This window comes from Daktulosphaira vitifoliae, unplaced genomic scaffold, assembly GCF_025091365.1.
Source record: "Daktulosphaira vitifoliae isolate Bord-2020 unplaced genomic scaffold, ASM2509136v1 Scaffold_3, whole genome shotgun sequence".
In the NCBI taxonomy this organism is placed as follows: domain Eukaryota; kingdom Metazoa; phylum Arthropoda; class Insecta; order Hemiptera; family Phylloxeridae; genus Daktulosphaira; species Daktulosphaira vitifoliae.
The window spans coordinates 27467059-27491474 of NW_026099574.1; the positions used below are offsets into that span (position 1 = coordinate 27467059).

Consider the following 24416-nt stretch of genomic DNA (forward strand, 5'->3'; position numbering starts at 1 on the left):
ATAATAATTTTTTTATGGAATACAGAGTTTTATTTTTATACTTCCAAACTACACCAAACAAAAACAAAGCATGTCATAACAAGATATAATACACATTTTTCACTGTGATAACAATCAAAAAAGCTAACTAGTGATAAATTATTTAAACCTTTTTTTAAAATTAATATACGATCTCTGTAACAACCAAATACGCAAAGAAAAACTTTTTTTTAATCCATTGTAACAAAAAACGTTTTTAGCAATAAATGATTTCATCTCCTCGTTGTAACAAGTACTTGATGGACGTGTGTTAGAATCTAAAAAATACTATTACATGAAATATCTGGGACATATTAACTGGGGTAGAATCAGTGAAATAAGATAAAAAAATGATTACTTAAATTACATAATGAATATTCTGTGTTTACTCAGTTGTTATAACTATTAATTTTCTAATGTCAATGTCACTTTTTATTAACACATGATATATGTAAAATTTCCAATGATTAATAAAAAACCTTCATTACATAAGGATGTGAGTTGAAACACGTCATCTTAAGTGAGAAATATATTCATTCCTCTGTAAAAAATTACTAATCAATAAAATGACCTAAACAAGAAAAAAATAAATTTTACTGAATAAAATTTGATTCCGAAAATTATAAAAACTCTTTTAAATTTCCAAATTACTATATCTTAACATCATTATATTTCAATGAAAAGTAGTCACCATGTATTTTATAATAGTATCAAACTATACAAAGAAAAAATGAATTGCTAAAAATCACATACAATTTCCAATGTCACTTATATTTAAAAATAATAAAGAAATATTTTTAATTTTTAGATAAATCATTTATATTATTTGTTTTAAGTATTATTATAATATTATACCGAAATTAACTTAAAATAACAATTTCAATCAAAAATTTTTTTTATTATAACTTTAAAAATTCGTGATGTTTTTGATAATTTTTAGAGTTTTACAGTAGAGTTTATTAAACTAATAGCCGATCTTAAAATGTATAAATTAGTACATTAAAGAACAAAAATGAGTGAAAAGTATCTAAATCTTTGTGTTGCACAAAATCCTTTATACATGAAAAATTTAGTACTTGCGCAGGAGTATATTTAAATACTCGTAATGAGGAAAAAGTACAAATCAAATTCTTCGTTTGTGTAACTACCTTGAAATTTGTTGAACTGATATGAGCAAATATAACATAAACAAACATTTTTTATATCAGCATTGTACGGTCAATGAAGGAGGACACGTACCCCTATGTCCCCTCTAAATACACCATTGTGTTTGTGTACACTTGTTGGCCATGATTTATCAGCGGAAAAAAATTGAAATCCAAACAAAGACCAATAAAAATATTTTCTATTTTCCTCGTTCTTTAACAAGTAGATAACACTTGAATGTGCGAACAAAACGTTATTTGTTGGGTACTAAGAAAAATTTAATTATTTTCTGCAGAAACAATGAATTTCGAACGAGTTATTCGTGAACACTTTAGTACATAACGTTAACACCCCCGAGGGTTTGAAAACATTTACAACAAAACAATTACAGATTAATGACATCCACGTAGACAAAATGATTTTGAAATAACTCCCGTGGCGTGCGGCGGCGGGCTCAGATGACTAGGCGGAAGAAGAAAATAATCATTAAAAACATGTACAGACGCAATATTCACCTTAGACAATATTGCATTGTCCTTTTTCGAGCGCACAATAAAATAATGTTAAAATAAAGTTTTCTTTCTTCGTTCGATCCGACGGCAACGACCACGTCGCACTCGCCGAGCAAGTCTCCCACCACACGGTCGGGTAACACGTAACGACCAAAGCCAAAGACCCGATCGACGTCTATCTTAGGCCATGCACAGTCGTCCGGTCGCCGCGTGTTGGCGTTCGCGTGTGCTATACAAACAAGTCGACATTAAAACTGTTGTCGCTCAATACTCTCACCCGTTTAAACGAGTTCGCACGATTTCAAAACTATGAAGTGACCAAGACAATTCACAATCGGATAACCGCCTCCTACTCACAGCGGACATCAAATAAACGTGCCAAAGTAAGACATTTTGCTTGTGCTTTTGATATTATTATTTTCTGGTGAAAATATATTATCTTTGCTGGTTTCGAAACTCCTGTTGGCGCTCGATCTTTGGAGAACTCACAAAATAATTTTAAAATAACACAATTATAATTTCATAAGTTTTAATCGGCAGTGTAATGTACAACGTGTTTCAGTTGTTAACTAGCGTTTAAGTCTACCGTATCCTTTCTAAATGTGCAACATACTTTTCACAGTCTATATCGAATAGATAACGTTTTCGAATAAGCAATTTATTAATACGTTATGTACTCTTAAAAACATAAAATAATAAAATTTAATTATGCCTCTTGGTATTACACTTTTACTCATTAGAGATTAAGTGTGTTGTAGAAATTATCACATGGTTGCTTTTCTTGGTAATTAGTCAATTTCCAACGATCAACAAGTTTCAAATTATTTATGATGTATTAATCAACCAAAATAATATTTAATGTTTTTCAAATACTCTTAATAAACTTTTTTATGATAGATTTAAGCATAAAAGCATAAAACATTTTAGCAGAACAATCATACTGATAGTATGATGTCTAATAATAAAATAATATCATATTAATAGTATGATAGATATTACTTGCATTGTTTAATTATAAACTAAAAGATTCGCCTATTATATATAATTTACAGTCAATCTTTTTATAGACGTCAACACCATCTTAACTATAGGCAGACAATATCAAAATAAATATAACAATAATAATCATATAGAAAGCATAACATAAAATTAAATAAAAAAATATGTAGCAATGCACCAATTCCTAAGATTTTTCCTTTCACTGGCTGATCGACCGCTGTCGTTTCACTTTCACGGCTAATGTATACCTTGCTAGTCTGAAAAACACTCACATAATGAATTCTATCCTGTGTCCATTTACTCGTATACCAAACTCTAGAAACATAATAATATAACTATTAAATCTATAGTGCCTGAACCTCTGCAATTATAGATAATTAGTGCACATACTACTAGGGCTGTATTTAAGATTTTGGCGTGGAGTGGCGCCCTTAAATTTTTCCAGAATCACCATTTGAATAATATTGATGAACAAAAAAATAAAAAAATCAATATTTTTTTCTCATTAATAAGCTTTCATTGAAGTTTTAAAATATATATAAATCACAATTACAAATATTAGAATAAAAAAAATATTTTTGATTGACTGCATATTGATATGCTTTTACTCCTGCAAACTACCTCCTAAAAACGGCCCTGCACATTATGTGTCAGTAAAGATTAGAATGAGTAAATTGTTAAACTATCTTAGATTGGACTTGCTTGAATTAAAATCCAGATACGCGCTTATAGTTCAAAGAACTATATTTAGTTGTTAGTCACATATAGCTACAGTTCGACTGTATATGCATCTAAATTACTTTAGAAATATACACAAGCAATTTGAACCTGCTTAATTTACCTTAGGGGAAATAATAAAATCCACCTTAATACACTTTTATTGTAATTGCAAATACTAAAAGTAACGCTTCGTGTGTCGGTGAGTTGGTATCAGGACTCGATATCGTTACGCTGTGGCAGTAGGTTTTCTCGTCTTCTATAGCAGAAGCAATGACTTTTAAAGAGAACGATGACCTAAAATTAAAAAAATCATACCAATTCTAGCATGACAATGAAACTATTTATAATAATAAAAAAAATTAAACAGTGTATTCGCTACTAAAAACACGTAGACATTACGTCACTTGTTTAGAGGGCTACAAAATAAAAAATTAGTGACTAATATCAATAAACGTAATGAGACATTAAACGTTTTTACCGGTTCATTATACTCATATCCTTTGTGGTAATGATTACACACATAATATATGTGGTAGCATTATTATTAATACCCAATTAAATATCTTAATACAGTTATTTACTTCTAGATTCATAAAATCAAACGTCTATAAGTATACACATAATTCAAGTACTAGGAAAGAATTTAGACCCCGTGGCATACTTTTTCCCACTACTGTGAATTTCGTTTTAAATAAACATTTGAACGCTCGTCTAGTACGCTACATAATAATAATAATACTATAAAAACCTGTCGTCAGTTACAAAATTTAGTACCTGTAACTATATTTTGTTCTGTAATAGACTATCAAGGAATCGAATGTGTTATTAGATTGACGTAATAATTTTGTATTTCTTTAGTTTAGTCATCCATATTCACAACAATAGAATCATTTTAATGACACCAACTCTATGTCTTACATTAAGAAAAATATTTAAAAAAATTCAACTAACAGGAGTGAAATTCAACTAAACTGGTTTTGAAATAAAAACCCAAAATTGAAAATTTTAATTTAAAATAAACGTAATTAGAGCGTTGCTTGAGTTACTCAATAACAAGATATAGTAATGACAGAAATATCTTACACTAAATCAAAAAGTTTGAATTCAAAATTTACTTTAATGCACGTGAGACCAAATTAAAATTTAATTTAATTTAAACCTAAAATCAAAGCTAACATTTTTTATAATAACTTTACAATATTAAAATACTTATGAAATGAGGTATCACATCTTTATGTGTCATCATAGAAACTATTTTATTTTATATATTTAATGCCGATGATATAATTGTTCATTAAATCTAATCTTAACAACTAAGTTATATATATGCAATAAGATTTTAAGTTAAAAAGAAAAATTAGTAGCATGAATAAGTATTAATTATTTTACTATAATAATTAATTATTTGTAGTTTAAGACTATTAGTTTGAGAATAAATTCAATTAAATAATGTTTCAGAAAAATGGCGTCACTTCAACGTCTATCTTTCGTTCAGTCCGTAAACAATATGTCTCACCAAAGACTCCAGGACAGTGATGAAAATTCTTCAGATGATGATGAAGGATCTCCTTTGACTCAAGACTTATATGGTGGAAGGTAAAAACTAAAATACATTTAAAAAAATTAATCGACTTATTTGTTTACATTTATTAATAATTGAATGTTATGTGTTTATTATAGTCAAAGAACTATTGCGGAAACTAAAGCCTGGGATGTTTTTCGAGATTTGCCACCACGTAGTGATAGTGGGTCCATGGCCAATCAAGCTTGTCTTGAATTCACTGTTAAAGTACTCAAAATTCTAGCCTACTTAATTACATTTGCAATAGTTTTATGTTGTGGGGTTATGGCAAAATCTAGTATGTTTTTTATGACTTCACAAATACGATCCGAACGAGTAGTAACATACTGTAACAAAGATCTAAGTAACTAAGTCATACAATTACATTTCATTAAAAATTCAATTTTATTTAATTATTGTTTACAATTATATAGGTCGTGATAAATTATATGTAGTTAATTTACCTACTGAAGAACGAGTAGTATGGATATGGTGTCTTTTGTTAGCATTTATTATTCCTGAATTAGGGACCTTGATCCGTTCCATCAGGATATGTTTCTTCAAGTCTTGTCGTAAACCTCCACTTAAAGATTTTGTTTTTGTTCTTGTAATGGAAACTTTACATGTTTTCGGAATGGTCCTCTTAGTATATGTAGTATTGCCTAGTTTAGATGTTATTAAAGGAGCCATGCTAACAAATTGTCTTTGTTTTGTACCCGCTTTACTTAGTAAGTTCTTCTATAATACTAAAAATCTTCACGTTATACAAATATTAATTAGACACAGAAAACTTGATGCAATAACTTTAATAATTTTGTAGGTTTATTATCTAGGACAACAAAAGGATGTAAAACTAATTCGGAAAAGTCTGAAGTTTATGCCAAAGTATTTATGGATTTAATTGCTGTTGGTTCTCAAGCCACTGGATTTTTTTTATGGCCTCTACTGCATCCAGAAAAACAGATGAATACATTTGTTATACCAATTACTGTGTTTTGTATTTCTTGTGGTTACTGGGAAAATTATACTACTAAACACACGCTATTTGGTAATTAAAATTTATTTAGGTAACTAAATTAGAAATGATTAATAATTCTCACACTTGATTTAGGTTTCATGAAATTCGCATACGTCATAAAAGATCGAATGAAAAGAACTCGATACTTTATATATATGTTAGTATCTGTGTGGAAAATGTTGTGTTTCTTATTTTTTATGATAGTAGTCATGTTCATTAAAGGCGAAAGCGTTACACAGTTATTTACATCTGTAAACGCTGGATTCTCAAGTCATAAGATACAAGTTTTAGAGGTGAATTATAATTTTATTTTATTTCTCCTGAATTCACTATCAATAATCACATGTTAATTTAGGTTAGTCAAGTAATTCGAAATGGAGCAACACTTCCGGATCTTTCAGATATTGTCACTAATGGAGATACAATTGATATTGATGCCAAGTATTTAACTGCTTTGCATGTTTTACTTATACAAATCGTATCAGCTTATCTATGTTATATATTTGGTATACCTCTTTTTTATTTAATAAGCTAACTAAAACTAAAAAAATTACTCTAATTGTAGGTAAATTTGCTTGTAAAATCATGATACAAGGATTCAGTTATGCGTTCCCAGTAAATTTAACTGTACCAGTAACTATGTCAGCCCTTATAATCGCTTGTGGATTACGTCATGATGATCCTTGTTTTTTTCACCAATCTATTCCTGATTATTTATTTTTTGATTCACCTGATGTAAATTTCTTAAACAATTTTATCACTAGAGAGGTAAATTGGTAGATAAAATAAATTAAAAAAGTTTCAGTACCAATCTCAATATTTCATTTCAGCACGTATGGGTTTGGCTATTGTGGCTTTTGTCTCAAACGTGGGTTACTTTGCACATATGGACACCAAAGTGTGAACGTTTGGCTACTACAGAGAAATTATTTGCTCGGCCAATGTATGACGCTTTACTAATTGACCAATCATTAGGGATGAACAGGAGATGTGACGACGAAAAAGACGTAAAAACTGAAGTAAATTTATTGTTTATATGAAACATAAAAAACAAAATGAAAACTATTTCATTATTTTACTTTTAGGATTTAGCCGACCGAGAAAAAGAACCAGATGAATACTACGAAACAATATCGGTACATACAGACGTAAGCAGTAACACACCAAAAACAGTAAAAAAATCTGACAGTATTACTAAAATATATGCCTGTGCAACTATGTGGCATGAAACTCACGAAGAAATGATGGAGATGTTAAAGTCCATACTCCGTATGGACGAAGATCAGTGTGCACGTCGAGTAGCACAAAAATATTTGCGCGTAGTGGATCCAGATTATTATGAATTTGAAAGTGAGTAACAAAAATATTTTGTATTCAATATTAAAATATTTATGTTAACCTATTTAAATTATTGTAATTAGCGCACATATTCTTGGATGATGGTTTCGAAATCAGTGATGAAAACGATGACTGGAGTCAAGTAAATAGATTCGTTAAGCTATTCGTGTCCACAATTGATGAAGCAGCCACTCATGTCCACGAAACAAATATACGTATTAAGCCCCCAACTAAAATTCCTACTCCATTTGGTGGTCAGTTGGTTTGGACATTACCAGGTAAGACTAAATTAACAGTACACATCAAAGACAAGTCCAAAATTCGTCACAGGAAACGGTGGAGTCAGGTTATGTACATGTACTACCTTCTTGGTCATCGATTAATGGAACTACCTATATCAGTTGAACGAAAAGAAGTAATTGCAGAAAATACATTTTTACTTACACTTGATGGCGATATTGATTTCCAACCACATGCCGTTCGACTTTTAGTCGATCTAATGAAAAAAAACAAAAACTTAGGAGCTGCTTGTGGTAGGATTCATCCTGTAGGCGCTGGTAAATAATTAGATGACTATAAATTTTATTGGAGACTCTTTAGTTTATTTAGAAATTATAATTAGGTCCATTGGCATGGTATCAAATATTTGAATATGCTATTGGCCATTGGCTTCAAAAAGCTACTGAACACATGATAGGTTGTGTCTTATGTAGTCCAGGATGTTTTTCACTATTTCGCGGTAAAGCTTTAATGGACGACAATGTAATGAAAAGATACACTATGAAGTCTGACGAAGCTAGACATTATGTACAATACGATCAAGGTAAAAAATACTACTTAAAATCCTAAACATACAAGATAATGAAATTATAACAAAATGTTAATTTGTAGGAGAGGATAGATGGTTATGTACATTATTACTACAAAGAGGATATCGAGTTGAGTATTCAGCTGCGAGTGATGCATATACTCACTGTCCCGAAAGTTTTAATGAATTTTACAATCAACGTCGTCGATGGGTTCCATCAACAATGGCTAATATTATGGATTTATTGATGGACTACAAAAAAACTATTAAAATCAATGACAATATATCAATGCCTTATATCACTTACCATGTACGTAAATATAAATATAACAAAAAATTTCTTACCTAAAGATGATTTATTTTTACAGATAATGTTGATGGGAGGAACTATATTAGGACCAGGCACAATATTTCTTATGTTGGTAGGAGCTTTTGTAGCAGTATTTCATATAGATAATTGGACGAGTTTCTATTACAACATTATTCCTATATTATTATTTGTTTTCGTATGTTTCACATGCAAATCAGAGTTCCAGGTAAAATCACAATTTTTACTTTTTATACATAAATTTAATATATAGAGTAATTGGTTTATCATAAACTTCTCGATTATTCTCAAAATATCATACAATATTGAAAAAAAAAATTTGCTTTTTATAATTACGCAAATTTCTTAATTTATCAGCTAATAATTATTTTTTAGAACTATCCCTTATGACTATAATTGATTAGCTTATAAAATAGACAATAATCTAATTAAAAAAATGGACAACTTTTGGACTAGTACTTAAAAAGTTATTCTCATTTTTATATCTAGGCTAAACGAAGAGTACGGTCAAGAAGTAACCGTACTTTTCTTGAAGCTTATACATATATGTTGCTATTTAAAAAAATTAAGTTAACATCCCTTTAAGTTATAAGGGATTATTCTAAACAGTAATTATTAGCTGATAAATCAAGAAATATACATGTACAAATATGTATAAAACTAAGAAGAAGCAAAATTTTTGTAATCAATATTGTATTTATTTTGTAACTCATCAAATGGTTTTGATAATCCTATTACTCTGTATATATACAAAATGTTCAGTAAGTAAGGAAACAAGTAAATTGTTAAAATGAGAATAATAGAAACCTGTTTCCTTATTTACTAAACAGCTATACAAACATATATATAGCGTGAGTATCGTTTTTTTTATTTTAACCATAAAAAATTCTCTGCAATTGAGACCAATCTGATAAAGTAAACACTGCCACGTGATAACGTTATCTGATAACTATAAAAAATATAGAGAATTACATATTCTATAAAAAATAGTTTTTAATTTTTTGTCTAACATCAATATTTAAGCTCAAAAAGAAAAATATAATACAAATTTAATACACTTTACACTTTGTTCAAATAATTTTATGAACTTTATAATCACCAAATGATATGTAAATGCATTTAGTGTATTTTTGGTAAAAATTAGTATGTATTAGTTTAATACAATTTCATCATTACTCGTGATAATTTTTTTCACAAAGTACATTAATTGTTTTAACAAAGTGTAAAATGTTTTTAATTAAATTTAATAGTTATTTATTGTCAAAAAAAACATTAAATAATAAATTGAAATGCATACCAAAAATGTTAATTAAGTTGCATTGAAAAAAAAAAGACTTTTTCGCAAAATTCGAGTTTTAAAACTTTTACCTATTTTTCTCAAGATATGAATATTAATATTAAATAAAAAATCAAAAACCATTTTTCGTAGAATTTGTAATATTTTTTACTCCAAACATTTTATATAATTTTAAAATTTAAATTATAAAAATTAGAATAATTATAGATTTTCGTAAAAAAAAAACAGTTAAATTTTATACTTTGAGCTTAAGTAACTACGCCCTATGCCACGTATTAACGTTATTGGATTTCTTTTTATCTTGCAGAGTTCATTTTTTTACTGGTTAGAATAAAGAAAGCCGGTTTTCGGAAGTAATTGAAAGTTTGCTCATTTTCTGGCACCCTAATTTATATATTTATTTTAAGTATGATATATAATTATCCAAAATATCCTATAAGTAATAATATTATTTATAGTTTATTTTAGATAAATATTTGTTTATTATCATTAATATTAGTTAATTAATTTTTTATAGTTGCTCTTAGCACAAATATTATCAGCTATGTATGCATTAGTTATGATGGCAGTTATCGTAGGTACAGCTTTACAATTAGGCGAAGACGGTATTGGTTCACCATCAGCTATTTTCTTGATAGCAATGTTGGGTTCATTTATTATAGCAGCAATACTGCATCCACAAGAGTTTTCTTGTATAATATTCTTCTCTATTTATTTGCTTTCTATTCCATCAATGTATCTACTTTTGATTTTGTATTCAATTATTAATTTGAATATCGTTACGTGGGGAACGAGAGAAGTCCAAGTCAAACGTACGAAAAAGGAAATCGAAGCAGAAAAAAAAGCAGCAGAAGAAGCAGAGAAAAAAAATAAACAAAAGTCTATGCTAGGATTTTTGCAAAATATGGATTCAAATGCCAACAACGAAGAAGGCTCATTTGAACTTTCATTTGCAGGACTTTTTAAATGTATGTTCTGTACATATCAGAAGCCAATTGATGACCGTCAGCAATTACTTAGAATAGCAGATTCATTAGAAGGACTTGGCAAAAGAATGGATTTTATAGAAAAGTATGTTTTACATTTTTAATAAAAAACCACAATAAATTTTTTAATAAAAATGTGATATTTAGAACAATTATTGATCCAAATGCTGTTAATCGCAAACGAAACGTTTCTACTAGTAGTGTACCACATCAAATCGCATTGAACCCCGTACAGGAAGAACCATCAGAAATTGATCATTCAGAAACCGAAACTGATGAGGAATCTTTGGGTATGCATTTATTTATAAAAATATTAAGAGAAGTTTGTACTTATCTATAACATTTCCAGAACCAAAAATAGAACGAAATGACGATATTAATCCATACTGGATTGAAGATAAAGCTCTGAAAAAAGGTCCTGTAACATATTTATCAGTGGCAGAGCAACAATTCTGGAGAGATTTAATCGACAAATATTTGTATCCTATTGACGAAGATAAAAACGAAAAAGCCAGAATTGCAGCTGATTTGATCGAACTCAGAAATAAGTCAGTATTTACATTTTTTATGATAAATGCACTTTTTGTACTCGTCGTATTTTTACTTCAATTAAACAAAGACAAATTACATTTGGATTGGCCATTGGGTGAAAGAACAAATACGACCATTATTCCTGAAACTTCTGATGTATGTATAAATCAATTTTATGACTTATAAGTACCTGGTGTCAGATAAAAGACGTAAAAATAAAATTTTTTTGCCTTTATTATATGATAAAAAAATTAGTATAAATGACTGATTTTTTTTTTTTTTTTTGATACCCTATTTAAATATTTCCTTAATATTATAATGCTTTAAAATTATTAATATATTTTAATTTGGTATTGACAGATTATCGTCACAAAAGAATACTTACATTTGGAACCAATCGGTTTAGTATTTGTATTTTTCTTTGCATTAATTATGGTTATTCAATTTACTGCTATGTTGTTTCACCGGTTTGGAACTTTATCACACATATTAGCTTCAACTGACTTAAACTTTTGCTGTAATAATAAGGTAAGAGTGCTAAATATAATTTTTCATTGTCTTATAAAAAATACCCACCTCTCCAAAAAAAAAACACTCATTATAAAATTGATACCTTCTCATTGTTAATTTTGCATCAAAGTAAGAAATTTTAATAAAATCTAATAAAAGCTGGCTTTTATTGTTAGAAATACATGTTCTCTGTGTCCACCAAGACTAGGCAAGTTAATTGATTTTTTTAAACTAGTTAAAAGTAAGCTTAAGTTGGAAAGACCATATTTATAAGATTATAAAAATTATATAAATAACACCACCACAAACAAAGCAATAATTTTAAGATTTTTTTTTTTATTACTATCACATTTATATAACGAGCATTAAGTCGACAAGTTTGTATGACACCCTCCAAATTAAGATTTTTAGCCTGTAAAAATTTTAATATATATATATACAGAATAAAACAGACCTAACCAAGAACAATTATAACTTAAGTAAAATCTATAAAAAATTTTTGGAAGAAAGCTATAAAAATTATTTTAAAATTTTGAAAAAATTTTTTTTTTTAATTTTATTAAAAAAAAATAATAATAAATGTACTTATAACCTAGTCTAAGAATAAAAAAATTATTTTATAAAAATACAACGAAATAATTATCAAAATATACAATACATAACAGTTAAGTCTGTTCCACCTTATACATATTTATTATATAAATTTATTTACAGTATAGTTTTTAATAGTTACTACTTTTTTTTAAGATTAATTATTATTTATGGTTTGTTTTTTTAAGGGTACTACTATATTAAATTTTACTGGTACCACGTATTGGTAAATTTGGGTCTACTTCTATGCAGTTATAAATTATATAATTTTTTAATAAAAAAATATTAAAGACTCAAGTCTTCTCTGATTATAGAAGATAAATTAACAAAATATATTTTTTTTTAATTTAAATCACATTGCATACGCATTAGTTCAATAATTCTTTAGAGGGGTCAGAAATGACGACACTTAATACTTGTCCTAAAATTACTATAGCCCCTTGTCTGTAATAATTTTGTAAAAGTAATGATTTTAATAAAGTAAAAAAAAAAAAATTTAAGTTTTCCTATTAAACTCAAATAATAAAAAAATTATTTTAATGCAGTTTAAGAATGCAAAAATTGTTCAAAAAAATAAATACAGCGAAATGATAAATTTATCATAATTTATAAGAGTTATCAGCTCTACTCTGTATAACTTTATCGACACCTTGTTTTCTAATAAAAATTAGTATTTTATTCTAAAAAATGTTTGAAATTTGTTTACATCAAGGCTGAAGATTTGACACAAGATGGTCTTCTTGACAAACAAGCAGTAGTTATAGTAAAACATCTTCAGCGCTTAAAAGGTATTAATGGTGATTATGATAATGATTCTGGATCAAGTGGAGGAAATGTGGGACGTCGACGTACCATTTATAATTTAGAGAAACAACGACAAAAAACTCGCACAATCGGTACACTGGACGTAGCGTTCCGAAAAAGGTTCTTACAGATGAAAATGGGAGAAGATGAAGATGAGCCACAAGGTAATAAGAAACTTAATGTTTTATTTATTTCAACAATGCATTAAATTTTTTTATCACGGCGTATAAGATCAGCTTAGGTAATTATAAACAAATTTTACAGAAAAATTAAATTCTGACGGTTATCAACAGCCCACAAATCCGTGTAAAACCGCTGTAAACTATTGTTTCACTCCTATACTTCACTATGTCATAGTTTTTCAATTTTTTTATTGTAATCAGATATCTCAACATGTCTGTTAATAATTTCCCCTTATATTCATAATCTATGGATTAATTATTAACATTAATACTAGTGCTGTATTAATTATTCAATAATTTTTGTAAAAATAAAAAATTATTAGTTCGTAGTCTGTCAAATAAGGACTGAAGATTAAAATCGTGAAAAGATTAAGTGCTACAAAACTTTTGATAATAACTGCTCATAATTATCTCTATCCAAAAAAGTTTAGAAAATTATGATCTATCTTTTGCGTGTCTATGAGAATTAGTTGTATCAAAAATGCAATATCATCCTGTTAGAATAATAATAGCTGAATATGAATTGAAAGTAACGACTTACCTTAACCTTGTATCTGATTGAAAAAAGAATTCTTACTGAATATACAAGGTGATTGATTAACTATGCCTCACAATTGATCTCTGAAAATATAAGTTATCTTTTTTTTCTTTATGAAATATTATGTTTCTATTTTGGGCTGCTCAGTGAGTAAAATTATATTTTTATGACCGTCCCTTTTGCTTTAAATCAGTATTAACTTTCAATTTTCAAATGGTAACCCTATTTTATTATATAATCAGATTAGATTTAGTTTTAAAAAATATTTTTTCTATTTTATTCAATTATCAGCGAGATATGATTCATGAAAGTTTAGAGGACGTGAGTATTACTCACGTTGATTTATAAAAGACTCTAATTTTACGTCACGGTACAATAAACTGATTGTTCTTATCTATCACTAAATATTAATGTTACTGTATTTACCCGACTACTGTTTTATTTGATAAATCCCCTAAACTTTATATAGTGATATCTCGTTAAGAATTTTTTTTTCTGCTAAACAAGATTAATAAAAGAAAACTAAAGTTGATATAGATTTGAGGGTTAAGGGATGAAGATGGAATCTTTATTTTTCTTGGCAAGTAGCTCAACAAAGAGTTATAACAAATAAAATAATTACATTTATGATAACACTAATATTTTTAAAGAAAATTCGTGAGGCATAGTTAATTAATTATCCCGTATTGAATACCCGTTTTTCAACTGAAAGAGATAAGAAATTTAATAAGCACTATAAAATAGATATCAATGATGCAAAAATTGGCGGGAACTTAATCTTTTAATCGAAGTGTAAACTTTCAATTTTTACTCCTTTTTGGTTTCTCAAATGCTCACGCAAAAGCGATGACGTTTGTTCTGAATTAACTCGTGTTCATAATTATTTCGACGACCCTAACCAGAATGTTGTATTTAAATAATAAAATTCTAATTGACTCTTTTTAGGTACACCGGTATTGGGTAGAAAACTGACAATGGGCAAAGAAGTACGTCAGGCTCTAGAAGTCAGAAGGCGTTCAATGCAAGCAGAAAGAAGAAAATCACAAATGCAAACACTAGGCGCTAATAATGCATTTAACCAAACACAGAGACAGTCAAATGCTGGCATCAGTGTCAAAGATATATTTAAAGGGAGTCAAAATCCTGCTTATGAACATGATGAAGATGAATTACAATTGCATACTATTAACTAATCAAAAACTTAGTTTCTAATTTAAAATTAGTCACCAAGTGTTCTAGTCAACAGAATATTTCTTTTTTAAATTTTGTATCTATGCCATCATTATTATTTATTTTTTAATATGAAATATTGATTAAAGTCTCGTAATCTTATGTTTTTTACTTGAATTTTTCATTAAAAGAATGTCAATTGTCTTTCTTAATACATAGTTGAAATATAATTTTACTCAATTAGATACAAAAATTTTACATATCTTTTACAAAAATAAATGTTAATATTTTATATTTACAACATAAAAACTACATGAGTAATTTCAATATTTTAGTTGGAATTATTGCAAATATTTCCATAATCATATTTAGAACAAATTACGGGTGTTCTAAAATGAGGTATTTTCACAGACCTTTGGGCCAATGCCCTTAGGTGGGATCAAACATCACATGAGATATGTACACGTACATTAAGATTAAATGTTAATTTTTCTTTTAGTAAACTATTTATTAAATTATCTTTGTTTTTTTATATTGAAGTCATTCAAACAATACATTCAATAATATTAAATAAAAATATTTAAAAATAAATTTTAAACAACGATAACACTAAATCATGAAAATATTGTAGTATTTACTCTAGTAATGCGTGAAAAACTAAACATCGTACGTTAAATCAGTATTTATTGGCTTAAACAGTCTCTTATGTTTTTTTAGAGCCTATTAATATCCTATTCACTTTAATTAACAAGAAAAAAATAGTTGTATTCTCTTACCCTCTTAAAATTGTACCAACTTACGTTTTTTTAAATGGTAACATAGATATTTAATTGGCTTAAGAATAAAAAAATAATCTAACCAAGAAAATGACTGATGGATAGCAACTTTTGAATCTGTATTTCGAAGATTTTTAACATTTAAAAATAAAAGAGGAGGTGAAGCACGGGTCTGTTTATTTTTATCTCTAAACATTTCTGAACCGCTCTTTTACTCCCGCCAAAATGTAAAAATACTTATATCTTCTAAATTAATAGTTTTATCATAAAAAGTATACAAGAAAAAAACCTTATTGCTACTAATATGCTGTCTAAATTTCATTTTCTTATATTTTTAAAGATTTTCGTGAAACGATATTACCGGACACTTAGTATACAAAATGATCCAAATTTGGATAAATACTATTTTTTACAAATACTAAAAATTTAAAATTTTTGTAAAGAGAATTACACACATATAAGGTTTACAAATTATACAATTAAATATTTTTTTTTTCATCTCTTCAGAAATAAAAGTCCTTAACTAAAATGTTATTAAAAAACAATTTATATTTTTAACTCTATAATATGACAGAAAAAAATTACAAACAATTTTGTTCTTAAAGTTTTTTATCCGCGATAAAAAATACATTAATTTTAATGTATTCATTTTAAAAATTTAATAAACGTAATTATACGCACTTGTTAAAAATTGACTGCAGCTTCGCTGCAGTTGCGACGTGATTGAATAAGCTCACAGGTTTACCAACGTTGTGGAGGGTACAAATCTATTATTTAAGGTATCGGGAGCGTCCACTGAGGTCTATTTTTTATTTATTGTTTTATTAGATATACGGTCAAAATTAATATGTTGTTTATTAAATACAATAAAACTTCTACTTGACACGGATATTTATACGTATATTATAAATAATAATACAAATTATATTAAACAAAATCATTGGGTGTTACCAGTACGCTTAGATGAAGTGAAACTTCTTTCAGGCTAAGTATATCAAGACTGTCAAGTTCTGTTCTTCTCCAGATAAGCATTACTACCTCTTCTTTGTTTGGATTAACAGCTAGGCTGTATTTACTACGCCACATGTGTATAGTGTTTGGTCTCTGCTGTGCGAAGTCTATAATTTTGTCAGAGAATTTAACCACTACTACTATAGCTAAGTCATCCGCATAGGTTTGTGTATAACAATATTTATTTAACTTGTTAATAAGCGAGTTTAAAACTAGACACTATAACAGGGAGATAGAACTCCTCCTAGTGGGCATCCCTGTTTACAACTCTTGATCATTTTGGTTTCATTGAGTTGTCCCAAAATGGAGCGTTTCTTAAGCATGGTTTTTATCCACTTAATAATAAGTGGTTCTATTCCGTGCTGTTATGCATATTCACACATTGTATTAAAGAGTGTATTATCAAAAGCCCTTTCCAATGTCCAGGAATATGCCTATTGCTTACATTTTATTCTTTATGGCTTTCCACACTTTAGTGGTTAAATTATATAGTGCTGTGTCAGAAGATTATCCTGTTTGGTACGCATGTTAGTTTTTATATAGAGGAATCTACTTTAGGGTTCTATTTTATATACCTATCAATAATTTTCTCCATAGTTTAAAGTCTAATAGTCTTTTGCCAGTTCTCGGATTGATAATCGTAGACTAGGCATGCTCTAAATGTATTGCAGAAATGGGGGACGGTTAGATCTAGCCCCTCTTGTAGAAGTACAGGAAACATTTCGTCACAGCCTGCAGCTTTAGAACTGCTGAAAGCATTTATTACCAATCTTGTCCCACTTGGAATTACTTTCTTCGTTAGCTGGCACTCAGCACAATTCATATGTTTGTTCCGTACTTCAGCTGTTGTAAATTTTAAAGCCAGAAAAGTGTACGTTCAACAAATGTCTCGTTATCATTGTGAACGTATTGTCTGGCAATAGTATTGCTTCGAAGATTTTGTTCAGTTTATTTATTAGTGAGTGTAGAAGTCTAGTAGCTGTGGGTAATTGTTGTAATTCCACACAGAACTATTTCCAGCTCTCTTTTTTAAACTTTTTCGATGCAAATTTGTATTGTCCTTAAGAACCCCTATGTTCCTAATGTTGTTTCAAATCTAATTTCATTGCTTTATTTAAGAGTTAACGAGAACTTTTTCTTAATCTTGTCAGGTTAGCGTTCCACCAAGCTACACCCTGTCTTTCCTTCCTTTCTTTCAAAGGACAGTACTACTTGTATGCTGTAACAATGTAATTCTGAAGGTCAGTTACGACCCTTTCAGGCTTTGTACCGACATTAATCTAAACTATAGGTTTTCTAGGATATGAGAAAGATCTATAGTTATCCCAGTTTATCCTTTTAGGGTTCCTATAGTGCTCCATTTATTTTCAAAGTGAAGTGTATGTGCCTATGATCAGAAAGGGACACTTTTCACCCTTCTATCTTCTGGATCAACATTTTTAAGCAAACTGTAAGATCAATGACTTCTTGCCTGTTTCTTATTATTAAAGTAGGCTAATTACCTCTATTCAGTATACTTAGGTCTGTAGTCATAATTATATCCATTAGTGCCTCACCTCTTGTATTAACGTTACTGCTCCTCCATATAGTATGATGAACATTTGTATCCATACTAAATAAAAGTTCTAACTTTTCTATATTACAATAATTGTAGTACTATTAGGTCCTTGTCTGGGTCTGAGAACTCATATGGTAGGTATCCTGAGACTACTATAATTGTTTTACCATCACTTAATGTTATCATAATAGTAACAAGCTGGTTTTTATTTTATCATTACCCAAAATACAAAACCTTAGTTTGTCTGACTGTTTGTAAAACAGTTTAAAGCCCTTAATATGTTAACCATGTAGCCATAGTTCTTGAACAAGAGCTATTTGTAAGGGTGATACTATTAACTTTCCAGAAGTTAATAGTATCCTAAATTCTAATTGAAAAAACAATAATATAAATTCAATATTAATAAATACATACAATTATTAATACTTATATTTTGTGGTAATAAATTTAAAAAATACAGTGAAAAATATAATCATTAAAGTAAAATTTTTTACTAAAAATCAAAAGCAGCGGGTAAACCAGCTTTTCTATTAATGAAATGTTGAGCATGTTTCTCAGGAGACAAATAATAACTTGCAACTGCTTCATCTGTAATCATTGCATTTCTCCATTCAGCCTAAAATAAACAATTTATAAAATTATTATAACCTTCTAAGATTGGTTAGAAAATATTTGACATCCTTACAAGTTTGGGAAATTTATCAAATGGAAAAATAAACAAATTTTTTGAAAAAATTCCAATACAGTCAATACGCTCAAACCATGGCCAAATCATATAATCTACCATCTTCGGACTTTCACCTATTCAAAAAGTAATTTACAATGATAACTTAACTAAACATGAAAATCAATACAGGTTATTCATTATTTTATTTCATTGTCTCATGTGGCAAAACAACACAATTCTTATTTAAACAACTTTTTTATTTTTATGTTAACATATATTTCATACATTTCAAAATAAATATTTTAAATATTTTTGGAACATTAAAAACTACTTCAACTGTTAGCTTCGTGGTATAAGGATATTTGACCTATCTTTCAAAAAATTTTAAATAATATATGGACCTATGTGGTTTTGCCATGGATACTAAAATGTGTTATATTTAACTAAATTATTATTGATTATTTAATATTAAAAATTCTAAAAGAAATTTTAGAAAAAATATATGACTCTTATTATTATCTTGAAAAACAAAAAGTTAGATACACAAGAAGTCTACAAATTGAATTAAAGTAATATATTATATACCTCCAAAATATTTTGTAGATCTTATTTTTAATTCAGATTCAATAAGTTTTATATATTCTACAAGCTCATCAAAATTATTTTTCTCTAATTTTGATCCAGTCATCATAAACTTGTAAAAGCTTGATGCAACCTAAAATAAATATTATGCATATATATATTTTAGTATTAAGTATTAAAAGACTTAAAATTATTATTCAATTTAAATAATGTATGAAAACATAAAAAATTATTTAGTTTTTAAAGTATAAAATATGTATGGTGAAAATGTTCAAAATAAGTACATTAATAAAGGGGACTAAACGATTAAATACCCTTCTATTTGACTAACACTTATCATTAAAAATATTTCAATATAACTATACATGTTCAATAAGAAATATAAGAAAATATTTTTTATCTTTTTTTTTTTTAAATAAGATAATCTAATTGCACAATTTGGAGTTAATAAATTTAATTTTGCAAATAGATGGTTGTTAAATTTTAAATCAATAACATCAATTAAACATTTAAAAGTAAAATTTGATTAGCATTAAATGTTTCTCGATTATAATTTGTGTTGGTTTTTTGTAGTTATTCAAATTTTTGTAGAAAATTACAAAATTAAAAATCTTAATTATTTAATAATATAATAATATTATAGTACCTTTCCAAAGGATTCAATGAATATCTTATCTAATATCTTTTGTAATGGACTATTTGACCATAATGGTATTTGAGTGTGTTGTTCATCTAAAAAGTCAGCTAAAAGTAAACTTTCTGATAAAAATTTTCCTTCGTAAGTTAATGCTGGCACTTTACCAGCAGGAAACATTTTCAAATACCATTCTGGTTTTTCAGTAAGATTTATAAAAACTGGATCATGTCTAAAATTATTATTTCTTATAATTGAATTTTACAATAGTTAATATTCAATCAATGCATATAATGTATAATCTGTCATTATATTTTATTTTAAGTATAAAGTTTTTATGATGCATTTTAAAAAGTAATAACAAAACATAAATTTTCTAGTTTTTGAAAAATTATTAAATTTATTCTATAACAATAAAATATAATTAAAAAAACCCAGCACAAGGGGGTTACGGCACAGTGGTGACATGGCATAGTTGGATCAAGTATAATGATATCTGACAATGATTAAAATCACTATCAAAAAAAAAAACGCTTCGATGCAAATCTTTAGATAGTGTTTAATTTTAAAAAATTGGTGGATTATTCCAAAAGCTACATAATCTGCTAGTTCCTTATTAATATCCTGATTAAGATAAAGTATGTCGAATGAAAAAGGGATTATTAAAAAATATTATTTCTCATAAAAAAATTATGTTGATCCATACACTTTTCAATAAGTTATAATATTATAAAGTTAAAAATATAAAAAATAATTTTTTTACAAAAATCGTTTTTTTTTTATTAACTTTGATGTCTGTTTTCACCATGAAGATAAAATAAAGTCCGAAATTTTTTTTTACCATTATAAAGTATATTACATTAGCTTTAATTTAAGATATATATAAAAGTGTCAGACTTTCCGGAACACTTTCAAAAGTTAAGTTGAAAAAGTTCTACTTTCTACATGCATTTTTTAGATTTGAACCCCCCTCGTATAAAGGGAAATGGTCCGATTTAAAAAAACAGTATGTCGAATGAAAGATCTATATAAATACTACTTCTCATAAAAAANGAATGAAAGATGTATATAAATACAACTTCTCATGAAAAAATTGTATTAATCCATACATTTTTCAAAATGTTATAGCATAATAAAATTAAAAATGTAAAATACAAAATCGAAAATTTTCACACAAAAATAGCATTCAGTAGCCATTTTCACCGTGAAGATAAAATAAAGTCCGAAATTTTTTTTTTCCATGTTAAAGTATATTACATTAGCTTTAATTTAAGATATATATAAAAGTGTCAGACTTTCCGAAACATTTTCAAAAGTCAAGTTGAAAAAATTAATTTTTTGTAAAAAAGTTGTCATTTTAAATCCTCCCCTGTGGGCAGGTAAAGGTCAGATATGAAAAAAAAATATACCAAATGAAAGGTAATGATATCATACATCTATATAAAAAAAATTATATTGATTTGATTAAAAAAGTTATGGCAATTTTAAGTAAAAAAAATTGAAAAAATTTCCAAAATTAGCAATTTTTAAATTTGTAATTTTTTTGGAGGTTTCCCCCATTTACGAAGAACCAGGGAATTTTTTTCAATTTTTGAGGATAATGTCTTCAACTAGATACGATTTGTGATCTTTTGACGTATCATTGAAAGAAATCGGTTCGGTGAGAGTTGAGAAAAAGTGGTAACAGACACAAAAAAAAAATAAACACATCTTAGTAAAACCAATATCTTCTCAGCTTCGCATCGAAGCTAAAACTAATTATAAATATAGAAAATATACTAATTTAGATTGAAATTTTTATTATTAATTTCTTAATAAAAATTATAGCTAAAAATAAAAATAAAGCTTTGATTTATCATTTAAAAAGNGAATAAAAATAAAGCTTTAGATTTGAACCCCCCTCGTATATAGGGAAATGGTTCAATTTAAAAAATCAGTATGTCGAATGAAAGATGTATATAAATACAACTTCTCATGAAAAAATTGTATTAATCCATACATTTTTCAAAATGTTATAGCATAATAAAATTAAAAATGTAAAATACAAAATCGAAAATTTTCACACAAAAATAGCATTCAGTAGCCATTTTCACCGTGAAGATAAAATAAAGTCCGAAATTTTTTTTTTCCATTATAAAGTATATTACATTAGCTTTAATTTAAGATATATATAAAAGTGTCAGACTTTCCGAAACATTTTCAAAAGTCAAGTTGAAAAAATTAATTTTTTGTAAAAAAGTTGTCATTTTAAATCCTCCCCTGTGGGCAGGTAAAGGTCAGATATGAAAAAAAAATATACCAAATGAAAGGTAATGATATCATACATCTATATAAAAAAAATTATATTGATTTGATTAAAAAAGTTATGGCAATTTTAAGTAAAATAAATTGAAAAAATTTCGAAAATTAGCAATTTTTAAATTTGTAATTTTTTTGGAGGTTTCCCCCATTTACGAAGAACTAGGGAATTTTTTTCAATTTTTGAGGATAATGTCTTCAACTAGATACGATTTGTGATCTTTTGACGTATCATTGAAAGAAATCGGTTCGGTGAGAGTTGAGAAAAAGTGGTAACAGACACAAAAAAAAAATAAACACATCTTAGTAAAACCAATATCTTCTCAGCTTCGCATCGAAGCTAAAACTAATTATAAATATAGAAAATATACTAATTTAGATTGAAATTTTTATTATTAATTTCTTAATAAAAATTATAGCTAAAAATAAAAATAAAGCTTTGATTTATCATTTAAAAAGATAAACATTTGTTTTCAATTTTTTTGATAAGATTTCATTACAATATATTTTTAATATAGTTTAAAACTAAATCTAAAAACAAGAAACTTACGGTATTTTTTTAGCATTCAATACCAACTGAACTCTTTGAGCATAAGGACAGTAACGCATAGTGTAAAACTGGTATTTACCAGGTATCAACTTTGGTTCAATAGAATCTAAAAATAATAAATATTATTGTTTATGCTTTATTATTATAGTTAACTTTTATCAACTTCTCATCAACTCCATGTTATTTAACTTATTTACTTTAAGTATTTTTTATAAGAAAAAAGAAACTGGTCTAGAAATTTAAACTAAATTATAGCCAAATTATTAAATTAGAAGAAGATCAAAAAATAGATGGGTGTATATGATGTGGGAGATCGTATCTAGTGGAAATTTAGGATAATGGTGGCCAAACCCAAGTAGTTGGGATTAAGGCGAGGAAAAAGAAGAAGATTGAAAATAGATACCAATATAATTTTTGTATAAATATATTGAACAGTATTCTCATCACGATATTTATTTATTTCCTTGTAATAAATTTTGTGATTATCATTATTATTTACTGTTTTGCTTATTAAAAGATTGTAAAATTCTTTATAATAAGAAAAAAACAAATTTAAAATAAAGCTAAATTTATGAAATTATTTTTTCATTATCCTATTCCAAATAATATAAAAATAAAATATTTTTTTTAAGGTTTAATTTATTTGCCTTTAGAGACCATGAGATTGTGGGCTACCTATTGATGACCACTGTTAAATTAAAATATTGACATAAGTTTATCATTCTTTTTTCATAAGTTAAAAATCAGTAAATCTTAGTATATAAACAAATAAAAAAAAAAATTAAATATTGAAAAATTAACCAATATTGTATAGTATCCTAGCTTAATATTTTATATTCATTGAATTAAAAAAGATTAATTAAAAGAAATATTATTTAAAATGTTCGACTTTCTAAGCAGTACCTAATGCTAAATGATGTTCGGTCTAACAATTATCATTGTATTTTTTTGTGAGACTCAGTTTTATTGAGTGTTGTGTAAATAAAATAATCCCTATAAATTATTAAAGCGTGTATAATTCAAATTTGTTTTTTGATCATCTTGAAAATCTTTAAAAACTAGATACGCAATGTTGCAGTATAAACGACGATATAAATAATAAAAACAATAAACATTACCTTTTCCTAAGTGCTTTACCATTTTAATAAATACAGAAGCCACTGTTCCACACAATCAAGAAATAAAAGAAACTAATACAATTATTTAGTGAAGTAGATTATGAAGTAGATTATGCGATGCTTAATTAAGCATGCTTAATAATAACATTACTATATGAACGTAGT

The 24416-nt window shown here is 27.1% G+C and overlaps 2 protein-coding genes across 2 annotated transcripts; one reads left to right on the forward strand and one right to left on the reverse strand.

Moving 5' to 3' along the window:
* The first annotated feature begins 1849 nt into the window (after nt 1-1849).
* LOC126903305 (chitin synthase chs-2) lies at nt 1850-15224 on the forward strand. Its single transcript, XM_050681436.1, has 20 exons — nt 1850-2059; nt 4854-4991; nt 5076-5320; nt 5391-5684; nt 5777-6004; nt 6068-6267; nt 6330-6480; nt 6540-6742; nt 6805-6993; nt 7060-7324; nt 7396-7869; nt 7935-8135; nt 8204-8430; nt 8489-8656; nt 10263-10816; nt 10879-11021; nt 11081-11418; nt 11623-11790; nt 13076-13331; nt 14833-15224. The coding sequence occupies exons 2-20, from the start codon at nt 4858-4860 to the stop codon at nt 15078-15080; spliced, it is 4686 nt and encodes a 1561-aa protein (XP_050537393.1). The 5' UTR covers nt 1850-2059; nt 4854-4857; the 3' UTR covers nt 15081-15224.
* A 3566-nt stretch (nt 15225-18790) lies between these two features.
* Nucleotides 18791-24413, reverse strand: LOC126903323 (pyrimidodiazepine synthase-like). The gene is made up of 6 exons (XM_050681468.1): nt 24252-24413; nt 23134-23239; nt 20298-20517; nt 19655-19784; nt 19088-19203; nt 18791-19018 (listed from the first exon to the last, which is right to left on the reverse strand). The coding sequence occupies exons 1-6, from the start codon at nt 24271-24273 to the stop codon at nt 18896-18898; spliced, it is 717 nt and encodes a 238-aa protein (XP_050537425.1). The 5' UTR covers nt 24274-24413; the 3' UTR covers nt 18791-18895.
* Between the last annotated feature and the right edge of the window lie 3 nt (nt 24414-24416).